The sequence below is a fragment of the Anarhichas minor genome, unplaced genomic scaffold (assembly GCF_050575085.1).
Source record: "Anarhichas minor isolate MPS153535 unplaced genomic scaffold, ASM5057508v1 ptg000058l, whole genome shotgun sequence".
NCBI lineage: Eukaryota > Metazoa > Chordata > Actinopteri > Perciformes > Anarhichadidae > Anarhichas > Anarhichas minor.
In genome coordinates this window covers 4,424,382-4,441,123 of record NW_027466504.1, presented here as the reverse complement: position 1 = coordinate 4,441,123, position 16,742 = coordinate 4,424,382, and the positions used below count along the sequence as shown (strand labels likewise).

General features: G+C 41.9%; 2 protein-coding genes across 3 annotated transcripts; one reads left to right on the top strand and one right to left on the bottom strand.

Moving 5' to 3' along the window:
• The first annotated feature begins 744 nt into the window (after positions 1-744).
• inaa (internexin neuronal intermediate filament protein, alpha a) lies at positions 745-6,625 on the top strand. Its single transcript, XM_076077284.1, has 5 exons — positions 745-1,035; positions 2,506-2,736; positions 2,832-3,359; positions 6,184-6,308; positions 6,433-6,625. The coding sequence occupies exons 1-5, from the start codon at positions 745-747 to the stop codon at positions 6,623-6,625; spliced, it is 1,368 nt and encodes a 455-aa protein (XP_075933399.1).
• A 1,471-nt stretch (positions 6,626-8,096) lies between these two features.
• Positions 8,097-15,086, bottom strand: pcgf6 (polycomb group ring finger 6). Of its 2 annotated transcripts, XM_076077020.1 has the most exons (11): positions 14,813-15,086; positions 14,591-14,731; positions 14,178-14,277; positions 13,519-13,615; positions 13,111-13,166; positions 12,946-13,005; positions 12,035-12,152; positions 11,118-11,145; positions 10,915-11,013; positions 9,039-9,125; positions 8,097-8,929 (listed from the first exon to the last, which is right to left on the bottom strand). In XM_076077020.1, exons 2-11 carry the CDS (start codon positions 14,675-14,677, stop codon positions 8,864-8,866), a joined length of 798 nt encoding a protein of 265 aa, XP_075933135.1. In that variant the 5' UTR covers positions 14,678-14,731; positions 14,813-15,086; the 3' UTR covers positions 8,097-8,863. The 2 variants fall into 2 exon arrangements, with proteins under 2 accessions (XP_075933135.1, XP_075933136.1); XM_076077021.1 differs by having other exon boundaries at positions 14,591-15,086.
• Positions 15,087-16,742: the final 1,656 nt, after the last annotated feature.

Here is a 16,742-nt window from a genome sequence, read left to right as displayed (position 1 = left end):
TGGTAGCCTCACTGTGTGTGTGTGTGTGTGTGTGTGTGTGTGTGTGTGTGTGTATGTGTACAAGTATATTAAAGTGAAAAGGGGGCGGGGGTTGTACAATGTCCGTGCTTCGTGCATGAGACGCAGGTCTCAGCGTGGCAGAGAGGAGGAGCTGTTGGACCACAGTGGAGTCAAGATGCGCTCGGTGCAGGTGAATCTGAGAAGGGCTCGTTTCATCATCATTTAAGGATTCAGTAGGGGTTCAAATATTTCAAATAAAGATAGAGAAACGTTTTCAAGGTGCATCAGCCTGTCAAGTATGCCATCAATAAGCTATTTTTGTTGATATTTATATTATTTGGAAGTCAAATTTCCACATACCACTAACTATATAGAACCACTTTGTAGTTCAGCTTGTGGTTCACAGCTATAGGACTGCACCAGCGTGAAAAGTGAAACACAGGACGCACGTAGAGATGGAGGTGATCCCTCTCCGTGGACGGTTCCATCATTGTACGCACGCGAAATGAACTTGGCATGTATGAAATATTGTCTTTTTTAGAATATATATATGTATCTGTGTTTGTTTAAATCACTTTAACCAAAATATAACGTCGTTTAACATCTTCATTCATCTTCACACGTGTTAGATCAGTCGTTTACCGCCGTGCGTAAAATGGTTCGCTCCACCTGCGGCCTATAAACTCCCGCAAAGCTCTTTAAGCCTCTCAGTTTATCTTTTCTTTTCTCTGACTCACAGCAAAGATGAGCCACGGGGACCGTTACACCTCGTCGTCCTACCGGAAGATCTTTGGGGATTCTCCCAAGTTCGCCGTCTCCTCCTCGCGCATGGGCAGCCCCTCTCCTCGGGCCTCCCCGGGGCTCAGGTCCATGGCTGCGTCCCGCCACGGCGCGTCCTCTATGGGCTTTTACAACCGGCTCGGCCGGTCCGCCTCTTACTCCCCGGTGCCCACCGACTCCCTCGACCTGACGCAGACCTCCGTGGTCAACAGTGAGTTCAAAGTCGTCCGGACCAACGAGAAGGAGCAGCTGCAGGTGGGTGTTTTGGATTACTACAAAAAAAGACTTATTGGTGTTGTTTAATATTAAATTATATATTTAATAAGCTCAGGTTCAACGGATGCAAACAGGACATTTCATCCCAAACCGATGATTTTACAACACCTAATCAGGGCCACCCTTTCTGACTAATAAGCATCCAATTCTGATGACCCAGTCCTTTAGTGTTAATTGCATTAACCTGACAGAGTACTAAATCAACTTATATTAGATGGAGACTAGTCTTAGTGTCAGAATGACCTCATTCCAGGGCTGGGCTACATAGAGAAAATTCAAATATCACAATATTTATTTGACCAAATACCTCGATAACAATACTGCAACGATACAGAGATGACTCTTGGCACTTTCAACCAAATAGTATAATATATATATAATATATATATATAATATAAGTGAACAAGTAAAAGGCAAATAATAGAACAGCTAACAGTCTGGTAAGTTCAGACAATGACATCACTTTACATTAATGCAGCCTTTAAAATCAGAAAAGCTGTTGCCATATCCGGATATCCAAAATCTAAGACAATATCTAGTCTCATATCATGATATCAATATAATATTGATATATTACCAATCTTAACTCATTCTTAACTTTACAAAGCCAATTAATGACGTTAACCAATATAATGACACAGTTCATTGTTGTTTTACCACGATCAAAGCTCCAATCATTTTGAAACCTGCAAAAGTTGACCTGGCCCCTCCAGACATGTTTTAGTGCATATTAACAGGTGTAAACAGTAAAAGTAATAATGGCTGAGTTCCATTTAGCGGCTTCAGTTTCAGACTGTGAGATAGAGCCATTGTTATAATATTTAGCAAGACGAGTTAAAATGTCTCCTGAGAAAAACATTGTTTGATGTTCCATACCAAACTGTACAAGATAGATGAGAGAAAGAAAGATCTGTATATATACAGATTTCCCTACTCAGGAACAGATATGGATTTTACTATCCAATTTTTGAGTGAGCACTTCCTCCTGGAGGAGAAGACTATTAAGACTGTTCTATGAAGATCACAACAAGATAGCCAGCACCAAACAACAGACAAAGTTTCAAACTATCCGGTGAAGATAGTGGAGCTAGACTTTTGTCCAGGAGGCCACTGTTCATGTCCGTTGTGTAACCAGAAATCACGTTGATTTATTTGTCTTGTAACTTCCATTCTTACTTCTGTACTTATTTTAACCCAAAACACAACCTTTTCCTGAACCTAAGTAAGTAGTTTTGTTGTCTACACCTAACCCAGTTGGTTCCCGTGAAGACGGAAGTTCATTTTGAAGAGACAAAATGAACATGTGTTGCTGGCCGTTTGTAGGACAATGCACAGAAAATGAAGAATAGCTTTCATTAAGATGTCATACGAACCGTTATATGAGGACACGTTGTTACATGTCAAAGTTAGGCAGGAGCTTTTATTACAAGCGTTCATCTTGTTGCACAGGGCCTGAACGACCGCTTCGCCATGTTCATCGATAAAGTCCGGCATCTGGAGCAGCAGAACAAGATGCTGGAGATGGAGCTGGTGACGCTGCGGCAGAAGCAGGGCGAGCCATCCCGCGTTGCCCACCTCTACCAGCAGGAGCTGAGGGACCTGCGGACGCAGGTGGAGGAGCTGAGCAGGGACAAGAACCGCATCCTGATCGAGAGGAACAACATGGAGGATGAGCTGCAGGTAAAACCACGGGGTAGTGAAGGGGTGAGGAAATTGATTGGTTACTTTTCCTTGCTGGCCCCTCTCATCTCCCATCCTCTCATGTCTCATTTCAGAAGCTCAGTGGGAAGTGTGACGAGGAGATGAGGGCACGCGAGGAAGCCGAGCAGACCCTGAGGTCCTTCAGGAAGGACGTGGACGACGCCACGGCCGTCCGCCTGGACCTGGAGCGCCGCTTGGAGTCGCTGATGGACGAGATCGCCTTCCTGAGGAAAGTGCACGACGAGGAGATCCAGGAGCTGAGCAGCATGATGGAGGAGCAGCACGTCACCGTGGAGCTGGAGCTCGCCAAGCCGGACCTCACCTCGGCCCTGAAGGAGATCCGCAGCCAGTACGAGTCCATTGCCTCCAAAAACATGCAGTCGGCCGAGGAGTGGTACAAGAGCAAGTTCGTCAGCCTCAGCGAGCAGGCCACCAGGAGCAACGAGGCCATGAGGGCCAGCAGAGAGGAGATCAGCGAGTCCAGGAGGCAGCTGCAGTCCAAGACCATTGAGATAGAGAGCCTGAGGAGCGGCAATGAGTCTATGGAGAGGCAGATCTCAGAGATGGAAGATGCACACGGCGCTGAAGCCACGGCCATGCAGGTAAGCGATCATAGTCATCAGCACTACTGTATCGTAGTCCTTTTAAGGTTCTACAAGGAACGTTCATTTTGTGTTGATTTTGGCGGTCCCTGTGGGCGGAAGTGGTAGTGCTTTCCGAGAAACTGATTTCTGACTCCACACCAATACAATGGAGGTGAATGGAACTTCCTTTGGGTGTTCATAGCATTGATCAATTATTTTCTTTTTCTTCCCAGAAACAGTGTTTCACATACTGTTGCTAATCCACCGAACGAGTTTTCAGGGACTATTTCTTTGATAGAAAGTAGTTCCATGGGCAAATAAACCTGAGCAAAAACAACAAAAGTGTAGTTAAAACAAAATATATATAATTTGTGTGAAGTAACTCTTTAATATTTGACTTAACATTTTAATTAAATGAGCATAACACAAAATAATCTTATGTATAAATACACCAAAATCTCATAGTATACGAAGTTGCTGTGACAGAATTATACTGTAGAAATACACCATGCATTGATATGCATCCATAAAACTATTTTTAAAAAGTGATGTAATGATTTATGTATGGGCCTACAGATAATGGCTAAAGTGAAACCAAATCCATGCAGTTTTTTATGCCTTCTCACCTGCAACAGCTATGGTCGTAAATTATGTTGTCCATCTGTCTGTCCCATTCTTGTCAACGAGTTATATCAGGAATGCCATGAGGGCTTTTCTTAAAATTTGCCTCAAAAGTCCACAAGGATGAACTGATACGATTTTGGTACATAACTCAAGTATTGATATGCTAATTATGACAATATCACACAAATGTCTAATGGGAAAAATGATGAAGTAATGACATTTTGGACAGACATGGATGTAAACTGCAACTTGACCGGTTGGCAGAGGCATTCAACCTCTAGGTGGTAATTCTAGTTGAGCACTGAGACAGAGAAAGATACCGTCCTTGGGAATTGAGACATTACACACGACAAATACTAGACTTTCTTAGCGAGCACTAGAATTGTAAAATTGTCAAAGTAGAACCTCCTCCTATTAAAATGTGCATTTACCTGCTGAAGCACTGCTGGCACAGTCTGCGTGGTGGACATTACTGTCAACAAATCTGAATAATAGGATTGGAAAGGAGCAAATCTCGGGGCCAAGTTCCTCATGAATTATGTCACAGCCGGAGTAAAGCTGTTAGCTAACTGCACACAGCAGGAGGGCCCAACCTTCATGTGTCAAGGACCGAGTCCAGGCAGGGAATCCAGTGTGCTGACCATCTCAGAATTCAAAGCAATCATTCATACGAGTGTTATTAGCCATGTGGGGGAAAAAGGTTTTGAAAAATCTACCTGACGTTGATGATAAAACCTCCAGAAGTCACTTTATCATAGCATATAACCTTACCCCAAAACCACAGCATTGCACTTTGGTTCTTTGAACAAATTAAATGAGATATAGCAACAGTTTGTGAAATAGTCACAAAATGCAATTTATTCGTTTCGTGTACAGGAACATGAATTGTCAGGGTTTTTTGTGTCGATAGGATGACATTACGTTACAAAAATAAAAGTTAGGTTTAGGAAACAAAACAAAATCTCTTTGGGACAAGCGGCGTCTTGCACCGATCTCATGGTTAAGGCTGTTCTTATCCAGCGTTCGTAGCTATACCTTCATAGACATCCCACAAAACCAAATAGTATGTAATCCATCATTCGTAATCATGAACAAGACTGCAAATGCCCACAAAGGGTGGGCAGGTCTGGAGTTGGATGGGTCAAACAAAAAACCTTTCACCAGGAGCCCGCTGTGTGAAACGAAAACCGTTTTATGGTTGAAAGTCCCCTCCCGTGTTTTTTTCTTTATATTTAATTCTACGTCACAACCTCTGAGCGTTGCATAGTCCCGTGGATGCATTTAAGTTGTGCGTCCACCACGATAAAAGATCCTAACTGACTTTCCATTGGCATTGTTTTCGTCTTGAGCGACACCAAAATAACGGACAATTCGTGTCCATCTACACGAAACCGAAACATTACATTTGGAAAAAAAATGTCATGACCTGCAATGATACTGGGCTGGATTTATTGTGTTAATTAGTGAGCTTTAGAGTTGCTGGTAGGCAGGTTTGGACAGAGCCAAGCTAACTGTTTCACACTGCTGCCATTCTTTGTGCTAAGCTACGCTAACTGGCTGTAGCTTCACATTCAACCGACAGACATGAGAATGGTATCAATCTTCTCATCTAACCCTCGGCGAGAAATATATTTGGCAAAATGGCGAACTTTCCTTTACCATTCCTCAGGTTACAAGTTATAACGGCGTCCCAGCCGACAGCGTCGCCGTGTTAGCGTAGCGCCCCCTCAGGTAAACACCGTTAGCTCTGTCAGTACGTTTGCCGTAGTTTGTGCTGTTAGCACGATTAGCTGCGAGCCACCGGCTCAGGCGGTGTCATGTTGAGAGCCGTTTAGAGGCAACAGAAATAGAACACTTTTGTGTCAAGATCGTCTATTTCAGGTTCACGGTCTGCAGTCCGAACACAACCTTTTTTAGTGTGCGGGAGTCGCTTCAGCAAGTCTGTGAGACTGACTGAAACAGTTCTTAGCGAATTGACCCTGCGTGTCTATTAGATTAACCTCTGACCTGCTAAATCGGATACAGGAAGGCCTTAGAGATGCTACAGCTAATCCCCAAAGGTTTTGCATTCCAAAAGGAAATGGCCAACAGTTATGCCACAACAAAAGCCTGTATCGTAGTAGATTAAAAACAGTCTGGATACAGCACATGCTAAGTGAGTGAATGTGTTTGGCACTGCTGATAATCCCCCCTCCTTTTCTTTTTTCCTATTTAACAGGACACTATCGGCCACCTGGATACTGAGCTGAGGAACCTGAAGGGCGAGATGGCCGAGCACCTGAGGGAGTACCAAGACCTACTCAATGTTAAGATGGCCCTGGACATAGAGATCGCTGCCTACAGGTGCTGATCTGCACCCAAAGATCTCTTTAACTTAGTACTCGTTCAGATTCTCGTAGCGCATTGTGAGGTACATTGAGTCTGTGTGTGCCCGGTCTGACATTTGTTTGCTTTGGTCCCAAACGAGGAAACTGCTGGAAGGGGAGGAGACTCACTTTAACTCGGGGATGTCGTTCGGTGCTGCCGGCTACGGCTACCAGCCCCGGGCCTCGGCCGGCTCCTCCCGGGGCAGCCAGAGGGAGAAAGATGGGGTCATGAAGGAGAGCTTCAAGGAGAGCAGCGAGGAGAAAGATGAGGCAGACATCAACTCCAACAACTGAAGGAAGATAGACAGGCAGATGTGGTCATGTGCGGTGTCTGCATAGTGAGTTCATAGTCGCATTCTGTATTTAAGGACAACGCATTTTGGAATTGGAGCCAAAAGTCAATATTTTGGGGGTGATAATCAATGTCTTGTTCTTCCTGGAGCATGTGTGTCAGTTTTCAGAGGATCTTCAGAATCTAAAACGAGGAGTTTGTCAGCATTACAAAGTTGTAAATGTTCAGCTCTAAACAAGGAAATCTAACATGAAAATTTTGACCAAATGTCCTGTGCATCTCCAGAGGAAATGGATCATGTTGAACCAATTGGGACATTATATGTGACGAGAAATTGAAAGTTCCGGGGACGAATTTTACTGACATGTGAGAGAAAGGAAAAAAAGATAGACTTGAACGTTAGCGTAGTTCCACGTGTCTGTTGTTGCAGCATCTTTTCATGTTGTGGTATGATGTTGAACTTAAAGAGAGGTAAACTGCAATGTGAATAGCAACAGTCTCCTTATAATTAATAAAGCACTTCAGGGTGTGTGGAGGATGACCGTGCGTTGCATTTTGTGGTTTCATGACATTACAAAGTTTAGATATGCTCTGCGTTGCTAACATAACCGCTACAGTATTCTGTGTTGGAATAGCCATCGTGGTTTATTACCATGTTACACACTGTAAAGCATTAGCTGTGAAAAATATTCAGTACGTTAGTCCAACTAGCTGCAGTGTCAATGTATACACCTACTGAAAAAAAAATATTTGCTGCTGTTTCAGTTGAGATGAATAAAGTCACATGACTGACTAATGGTTTTCTCTTTTATTATACAAATCCATGTATTCATAACTACATGAGGATGTTCTCTGACGTTTCACACAAGCACCAGATAGAAACAGAGAATTTTAAAAAACTACATATTGCATCAATCAAATACTTCGTAAAGTCAGTGCTAAAATGCTCCTTAATACTTTATATAGCTTGCATGCTTATAAAATAATTAGATGAGGGTGCAGAAACTTTAAAAGCACTTTGACCAAAAATGGTGCAGGTTCTAGGAATAATATACTGTATGTATATATGTATATATATATAAATAAAATGTGTCTGCATGATTGACCTGAGGTTGTAGCTACTGGTAGTTTTCGACATCAGCAGAGAAGAGAGATAAAGAGGTAGTTCGTGTAACTATATCTAACATTTTCAAAGATGATAAACCTTACGTGCATAATTCTACTGGTTTCCTGACTTCTGTATCAAATCCAAGGATTTGCAGCACTTTTATTTAACCTTTATTTAAAAGTTTGACTTTGAGCCGCTCGCTAACCACTTCTACTGAAAGGAAATATTTGGCCTTTGAAATTAAGAATTAATTGTAAAAACTTATTAAACAAGTACATAAGTGCTAGTAGACTGAACAATTATGTACATTTTCTGTATGCTGTAATAAATATTGTAGGCTTGAAATTAACACAAAACAGGAAACATTTACCAGTCTGCAGTCATTTATTAATTCATTCTGACAAAAGCAAGTAGGAGAGGTATTTTTAAAAAAACATATCAAAGATTATACAAAACTACTTTTGTCATCCGGTGAGAATCAAGAAGACGGCCTGTACAAAAGCTTTTTAAATTAATGAGTAAATCAACAAGAAGCACGTTGTAATTAAAAACAGAGTGTAGATCTGAACTCCATAACTAACACACACACACACACACACACACACACACACACACACACACACACACACACACACACACACACACACACACACACCTTTGGTAGTTGTAGTTTCAAGCCCTTTAAAAATCTCAACTGTTCATCTGAAATCCCACTCGGCCCTTGAGAGCATAAATAGAAAAAAATAGCTAAAGTCGACTGTTGCATCTTTTCAGACGAGACGTTGTGTCACCGTCACAGACTGACTGCTTCAAAGTTACAGACCCACTGACAGAAGCAGAGTACAGTTTCAGCTACAGCAGCAGTCAGTGGAAGCACACTGCAGACACATGGCTCGCCCTGAATACGAGTCAATGAGTCTCGAGTTGAACATTTGACGCTACGGCGTGAGCGGAGGAGTTGAGGTTGAGGAATGTCTTGCCGGCCACCATACCAAACATTTTGCTGGCAGAAAGAGACGATCTCAACAAGACATCCTGGGCAGCTGTGGAGTACCTATAATGCCAGTGTAGAAACTTTACTGCACATTGTCACAAGAGTCTGATGAAGAGAAACAAAACCCAAAAGTTCTGTTCACCCCTCTTGTTCTAAAGACTGGGAGGGCAGGACCAGGCCAAAGTGCAGCACCAGCAGACCGTCCTGGAGCAGAAGGGACACAACACCAAAAGCATCACCTAAAAGTACCCGCATAGTTTCCATCATTTAGGTTACGGTTTGGTTCCGATCGTGCGTTTTTTTAGGGGCTCACCTGTAGTGCCTCTTCGCCCACAGAGTTCTGTATGTCTTTGAGTGACTGGTAGTGATCCAGGAGGTGGTCTCCACAAACCACGTCCACCTGCAGGACACAGAGAAACAGTTTTTCGTGATTATGCCAGTAAGTTTCAAGGCATTCAGGTCGGTCCTACACAAAACTCTGACTGACCACAACACTGAACATACGAGGGAAGCCTTGGATATTTATGAGAAACTGGAAGGAGGTGATGGGTTAGACTACAACTACTCAGATCCAATGATTTAAAAAAAGTGTTATAACAATATGAGAATTTAAAGGAGCAGTTATACAACGGTTGTGACCGCTGCTACAATGACCGGTGACCTCTCGTTAGTCTCTTTCTCTGTCCTCTCTAGGTTCATCCAGACAGGCCGGGAAATCAACATAAGCTGCTAATCCTCCTCCACGTGTTCCTAATTACCAAACGCACCATCACCTGAACCCACTTTAGTGTTTCTGTTCGTCTCTGAGGAAAGGGAGGACGCCTGTTTGTAACACTCATATTTGGAATCATGAGGCCTCTCCCACTGCTGTGAGACAGACGCGTGGTATCGCTGCACTAATTATGTGAATATAATCAGATTAAGCGTGTTCTTAAGGAGTGTCCGTTGTACTTTAGATGCAGGCACCCTGTTGAGTTTTGACCCGAGCATTTGCCCTCTTATGTTGGGCATTTCTGCTCATACCCAGCAGGTGTTTCGTCTCCCGAGTGTTCACATGTGCATTTCTCTTTTTTTCTCCGCTCATGTTTCCATTCTTTGGATAAATGGCCGACGTTAACACGAGTCTCACGATGAGGTGAAAAGTTCTCAACAGTCAACAAAACTGAGGAAACCTCTTCAAGACCACACAGTCCAGTCGCCTTTGACTCCTTTGAGACAGCAGACGCACATCTACTTATTAACACACTTTTGACACAAGTTTTGCCTGTAACTGTTAGCAGAGAGTCCAGTCTACAGTGTAGTTTATACACTTGACTGATAAACTGCAGACTTACACACGTTTTCCGACAGCTGTGCACTTTCTATTCTAACTCCTTATAACTCCTGTTGTGTCCGCAGTAGACCCGGCTGTATTTATCAACGTTCTCGGCTAGTCATGTGACTTTTATTGTGATAAAGTTATAATCATCTTTTCAAAGACCTTTTACAATTTGTAAAAACTATTTACGTGCAACACGAACATGTTAAGTTTGGACTTCAGTGTACATTTATGTAGTCAAGAAATCACCTGCTGAGGCTCAGCTTGGTTACAATATGGTGCGTTCAAGCACGTGGGTAAATTACAACGTTATGACGTGTTCAAATGTAATCTAGTAAAATGTAGTGTTTGTGAGAAACTTGAGCAGCAACATAAAATATATATTAGAGATGGAATTGTGACTTATTTAACTTCCTAACACGAGTTCAAAGCAGCTTATAACACATGATTTAACAACTAACACCCCCCAAAATAGCAACTATTTAAAGAAAAGTACAATCATTTATATCCTCATCCTTTGAATTGTCTGTTTTTATGTAAATTACAACAATAAAGTTAAAGGAAAACATTTACAATTTGAATAATTTTTTTGTCCAACTGTTCAAATCTCTGATGGTTTTATGTATTTATTGATAGGCCTATATTTTCTATTTCAGACAGGTAAGTTTTGGCTATTGAGGAAGTAGAACACCTGTAAAAGGCCCCCACTGATTCACACACACCAGCGTGACCCTGTCCCCTGTGCCCTCCTACACTATGTGCTGTAATGCCGGCTTCCTTTGCCGTCCCGCTTCCAAGTCCGTCTAAAGCAACCGTCAGGATCAAGCCAGCGGTCCTGTCCTGTCACCAGCTGAGAGCCTGGCAGACTCACCTGGCAGGTGGCGCTCAGCTCCATCTTCCTCCTGATGAACAGCTCCACGTGGCGGACAGTCGCCTCACCCGACACGCGGACGTACCGCCTCTCTAAGGGCTGAACGGGGACAGGGAGGTCAGAGTGGAACACACTCAATCAAAGTTCTGCAGAAGAATGGAACTGATTCAAAGACTATAAAGGAGTGTCATTTCCGTTGTTACCTTGTAGTTATCGATGCCCTCTTCAGCCCTGAAAGCAAAAGCGCAGTCAATGAGTGAGGACAACTTATTGTTACATAGCAAGTATTCAATTGAAGACAATGGGACCATCTAGTGGCAGGTATATGTAACTGGAGGGTAACTGCATTAAACTGGGTTCCACTTTTTCCTCAAAGGAGAAGAAATACGCCTGGAGCTGGTCATTCATTTATTTATCGTCTATAACAACAAGAGACTAGAGAGCAGCAGTGGTTGCCTGTTTGTTAATTAGGTAATGATTTACACCTGGAACACAAGGCAAATTAACAGCAATGAGCGTGCAGGTTATGGTTTCACCCTAGCTGTGACGGCACTGCTACTTCACACTGAACTGACTTGGGAGTTTGCACTTTCTGTGCGGGACATAGAGAACACAACTAGACCTTTTTCACAAAAGACTTTTGAACATGTCATAGCTGCAAAAGCCCTAATGTGATTAAAAACATTTCATTTTCATCCGTTTATCGGGCTGCGAGCCGCAGGGTGCTGAGCATGTCTTCTGATTAGCTGCGTTGTTAATGTGATTAGTTACACCTGTGCTTTTACTGCTATGACAAGTTCAATGTCTGCTGGGAAAATGGTTGTTGGTAAGACTTGTTGTTAGAACACTGTTGGAAGGAAACAGACAGCAAAATCTGAATCTGAATCAGAATGCAACCTGACACCAGGTGTGTCTAATTAACCAATTACAACATCCCACTATCGAGATGAGCCAATGAAAACCAGTGAAGATCCGTAATCAACGGGGATTAATAAATTTGCAAACAACATTTCCTTTGTGTCGTGCCTTTAAATCATATCTACATATGCAGAATGTCTGAGAAGCTTTCGTTGCTTATATAGCTGCTAACTAATGCTGGAGAGCAGCTTTAGATCCTTACCCAACAAAATCCAGCAGCAGAGACACGTCCAGCTCAGGAGGAATGGTGAACATGGACTGGGGAATGTTTTCCTTCTTCTGCCTCTTTATCGCCACGGGACCCGGAGGGGAGACCACCACTGCAGAGCAGCAGAGAGAAAACAACACAGGGTGGTTCACTTCCATTCTACGTGAGTGAAGGGGGCGAACAAAACATCCGCTTCCAGTGGCGAACTTTAACCGGCAAAGTAGAAGCCTCAACCAATAGCAGAGAAGTGTGTGTGTGGTTGACCCCACAGGGTTCCCTCTTTTCTAGAGAACCCATTTTTCTGGCCTGTTCCAGGACATTTTTAGTGATGCTCTAAGTGGCATGACAGGGATCGCTGCATTCACGAATACGTTCCTGTCTGTGGAGGTCTGATCATGCAGTCCAAGGCTATAACTTATCTATGAAATAATCTCGAATGTGCTTAGAAATGATCACAAATTGATTCATAGACTGAATGACCAATCACCAGCCAGCAGTGACTAATATTTACATTTTGAGGACAATGTAACTCACATCACTGAGCATTTCAGCATCTTAAGTAATAACCTGCATCTGCTACCATGTGACGTGACTTGGGAACCCTGCCACATTCAGCTCGAAAACGTATGCTAAATAAATCTATCTTTGGACCCCCAGGTATTCAGTTTTTTACGATTGCTTACAAACTAAAATAACAGTTAGTAAAACCTGACACTTAAGGAGCAAAATATCAGCCCGGATCTGCATATTCTATGCGGAATATGTTCAGGTGTGTAGAACTGATTCACACAGAATGAGCTGTGTGTATTTCTAACCCAGAATGACAGTGAAACATCGTATGTTACATTACTCACAGCAGAGGATCACAAGCGTTCGTACTTAAACCTTTAGTAGTGAGCGGTTACCTGGTTTTGGCACCGCCAGCCCTCTCTCTTTGTAGAAGTTACACATTTGCTTTCTTTCAGCTGTTGCACAAAATAAAAGAGTTCACATTAGAATTCAAACAGAAAATTACACATAATGTACATGAATAACCTTAAACTACATCCAACTTTTTATACTGTACTTACACTCCTCCAGGAAGGGAACCATTTTGTAAACAATATCCTGCAGCTGTCTGTCAGGCCTGCAGAAAAGACAGAGGAAAAGAGTTTTAAGCTCAACACTGACTGCTTTATTGACAGCAGATTAGCAATCCTAAAATCCATACATTTCCAGAATTCATCATGTCAAAAATCCAGTCTTGACAACAAAAACAACTCCACGTACAAGAAAATGAATGCATTCCAATTTCCAGAATAATTATATAGTTTTATATATTATATATTATATAAGTCCCCACACTTATAAAAACCTTTTCCTCCTGAATAACTTAAAACTGGACTATGAAAAATGTTTTGGTTGACGACCATCTATTCATTTAACATGTACGGTGGGGGATCCATATCAGCCAATAGGTGGAGAACTACCAGACCTACCTGATGTTGTACAGTGGTTGTGTCTGGTGGACAACGATGCTGCACGTGGGACACCTGTTGCTGTGGAAAAAGTGCTTCACGATGCAGTTTTTGCAAACTAGGGGAAGACAAAACACATCGCAATGTCAGACACAGTCGGGACATTATGCATGTCGCATAGCCAGACTAATAGGAATTTTTATGTCCGATATACAGATCAATATTTGAGACCAAATAGCTATATTTTTTTTAAAAACATGTTTGGAAAATTATTGTTATAGCATGCTTGAGATATTTAGTGAGCAGTATGTTTTGTCAACTTGTCAAAGATCATTGCTTGAAAAACAATGGAGACACTGGAGGTCATTTCTCTTGTCAGTGTATTGGCTGACATATTGCACGGTTTATCAGGTGTCCTCTTGTGTAATCTCGGACGTATGTGGCACAGAGACATCATGGTCGGAATTAAATGTTTGTACGGGCATCCTGATATAAAACCACTGCATCCCCAGTCGGGATCCTTTTTGCACGTCAATCCCCTTGTTTCCTGTGAGCCTCACTGTATTCCAAAAAGTTTGATTCCCAAAGGAGAAACCCAATCAATGATATGTACTCGTGTGGCACTCCATGAAGCTCCTCTGAGAGCTCCAAGGCTAACATAGACCTGAGATATGACTCACATGTGTGCAGGCACTCCGTGATGGTGGTAGCATCGATGAGGAAGCCACAGCAAAGGGCACAGCGGATGTATGGATAGAACTGTTTGAGGGGGAGCTTGGTCTGTGGGAAAGGACACAAAATCCACAGTCAATGGTTACAGCTTTAAAAAAAGCCACGCAGCTGCATTTGCATTGCATGAAGTCATGTCAGCTTCAAAGGCTAGCTAGTATTAAAGCAATACTACGTGTTACTTTAGGTGTCAGTTGAGGCATTCACGTTACATGTTACCGGCAGGTAAGCAGCACAGCGCAGAGATGGGGAATATAATTGTCAGTTGTCAGAAAGGTAAGAAAATGGAAATAGTCTTACTTATGAATTAAGTGACGTTTAAGACAGTCTGAGTAACGTTAAATACAAAGGTCAGTGAACGTACCTCTTCCTCTGAATCGCTGTCTAATATGTTCGTTGACCCTTCATGACTCCTGCGACCGTACAACGACAGACACAGAGGAGGCGACATTCCCAACGGCAGCTAACGACACTACAACAAACGTCTCTTTTTTTTTCTTTAGGTCTGGAGGAAAAAAAACAGCAAGTGAAATGGTTTATACTAAAGTACAACTTAGCTTAGTGGCTTAACGTCGACGTTACTTACAGTCGCCAGTGAAGTTAGCTATGCTTGGCTAGCGGGCTAACAAACGTACACACTCTGCGCTTACAGGGTGAAGTTACTTAGCTTAGTTGCTAATAATGTGACCTCCGTTGGCTGGTCAACTGCTCCAGTGCGTGCTATTGCGGCAAAAAAACATTTAACACGAAATAAAACGACCTCCTAACTTTATCTAAGTTACTTTGTTGCCTTCTTCGCACTCACGTTAACGACTCAATTTCCCTCGCGCGTGTTCCGCGAGCCTCAACAACATTACGCTTTCCGGCCTGGATCCTTCAGAATAAATGTGATCTGACCAGAAAAGCAACGTTCCGCACAATTAAAAACAAAACGGACGGACATTTTCTGTCTAAATGCCCCCATTGATATGTACTTTATTCTCAAATAATTATATAATCTGTAGCAAAATAAATACAACATAAGTCATGAAAGCCTTCAAAAACAACATTTCACAACACATACAAATAGCCGAACAATGTGGTGGAGGCAATTTAACAGAAATGTGGGAAATAAAGAATGTTGAACTGAACTGGAATTACACATACAGCATGAAATACAAGAAAGTCCAGTGACTCAGTACTTTTCTAATAATTACAAACACGATTGACAAATCCAATACATTTATTTTGAAGATACAACTACGTATTTTCCGGTGATAGCAATACACGAGGAAGAAGGGTCTAAAAAATTGAATAAAAAAATAACTCAAATTATAAAAATAAAACAATAAATAAACAATAATTAAATACTATTAATAATAGTAATTATAAAAATAGAAATAAAAAAGGAAGTAGTGTCTACTCTAAAGTTGCCAGCAGGGGGCGCTCGAAGCACCTCCTTACGGCCTATGCAAGCTTTACAAAATGCCACTTTTCTTAAAGAGCACTCATTATTGCTGTATATGTGTCTGTATTGATTCTTTTCCGACCCCCTCCCCCTCCCTTACCTCTCATTTCTGTATCATAATGAAGTGTTGTTTTGAAATGCAGGGGTGCCCATGCCTGACCTCATTTGCTCACAGGAACTGTTTTTTGAATCAGGAGAGCTCCAGATTAGAAGGCATTTAAAAAAAGGGAGGAAACAGCACATTTTGCAGTAACTGTATCAAGCAAACAACATTTGTGTGAAATAGCGGCCCTACAGAATTACAATAACAAAAAATGTTTTTATTAAATGTATCAAATAATTTCAATTTTGTTTTAGCATTCAACACAGCCACAATAATGTGGACAACAATTATTATAAATGAATTCAAATGTATACATTTATTTGTTTATTTATTTATTTTGGACAAAGCTTTTCAGCAAAAAAATAAATATATATATAACGATTTAGAGTTCCAGAGCTAAACCCTCTTTTTTTCTGTGGTAACAATACAAGAAGAGTCTCACTGAATTTGGTGCTAAATGTTGCAGTGACATGCCCACCAGAGTAAGGACATCCCCTAATACAAAACCCCAGCGACATGTCTCAGCAGAACAGACATTCCTTCAGGACATCAATTTACATCCAGTTTCTTATGTGAGATGGGAGACCCACCACCATCTCAGGCATTAGAGTGGATTTTATGCTTCAGCTTCTGAAACTCATCCTTTTGTTATTGCAGGTCATTGGCTCCAAACAGTACAGTTGCTGTTGGTTGAGCTGGCTTATTGTTGTGATACTGACAGTATATGCTTCATGTCCGAGGGTACGTTTTGTTAATTTTCATTGGATAGATGGATGGCGTTTTCATTTTAAACACATTTACACCCTAATATTAGTAGGGGGACACCACCTCTACCTTCTACAAAGCATAACTAATGTGTTTGAATGCATTCTGATGGAGTGAAAGGAATAATAGAGACACTCCTTAATGACAACTTTACAAACTATTTTGATTTTATTGTAAAGCCCCTAATTTGTCATTTGTGAT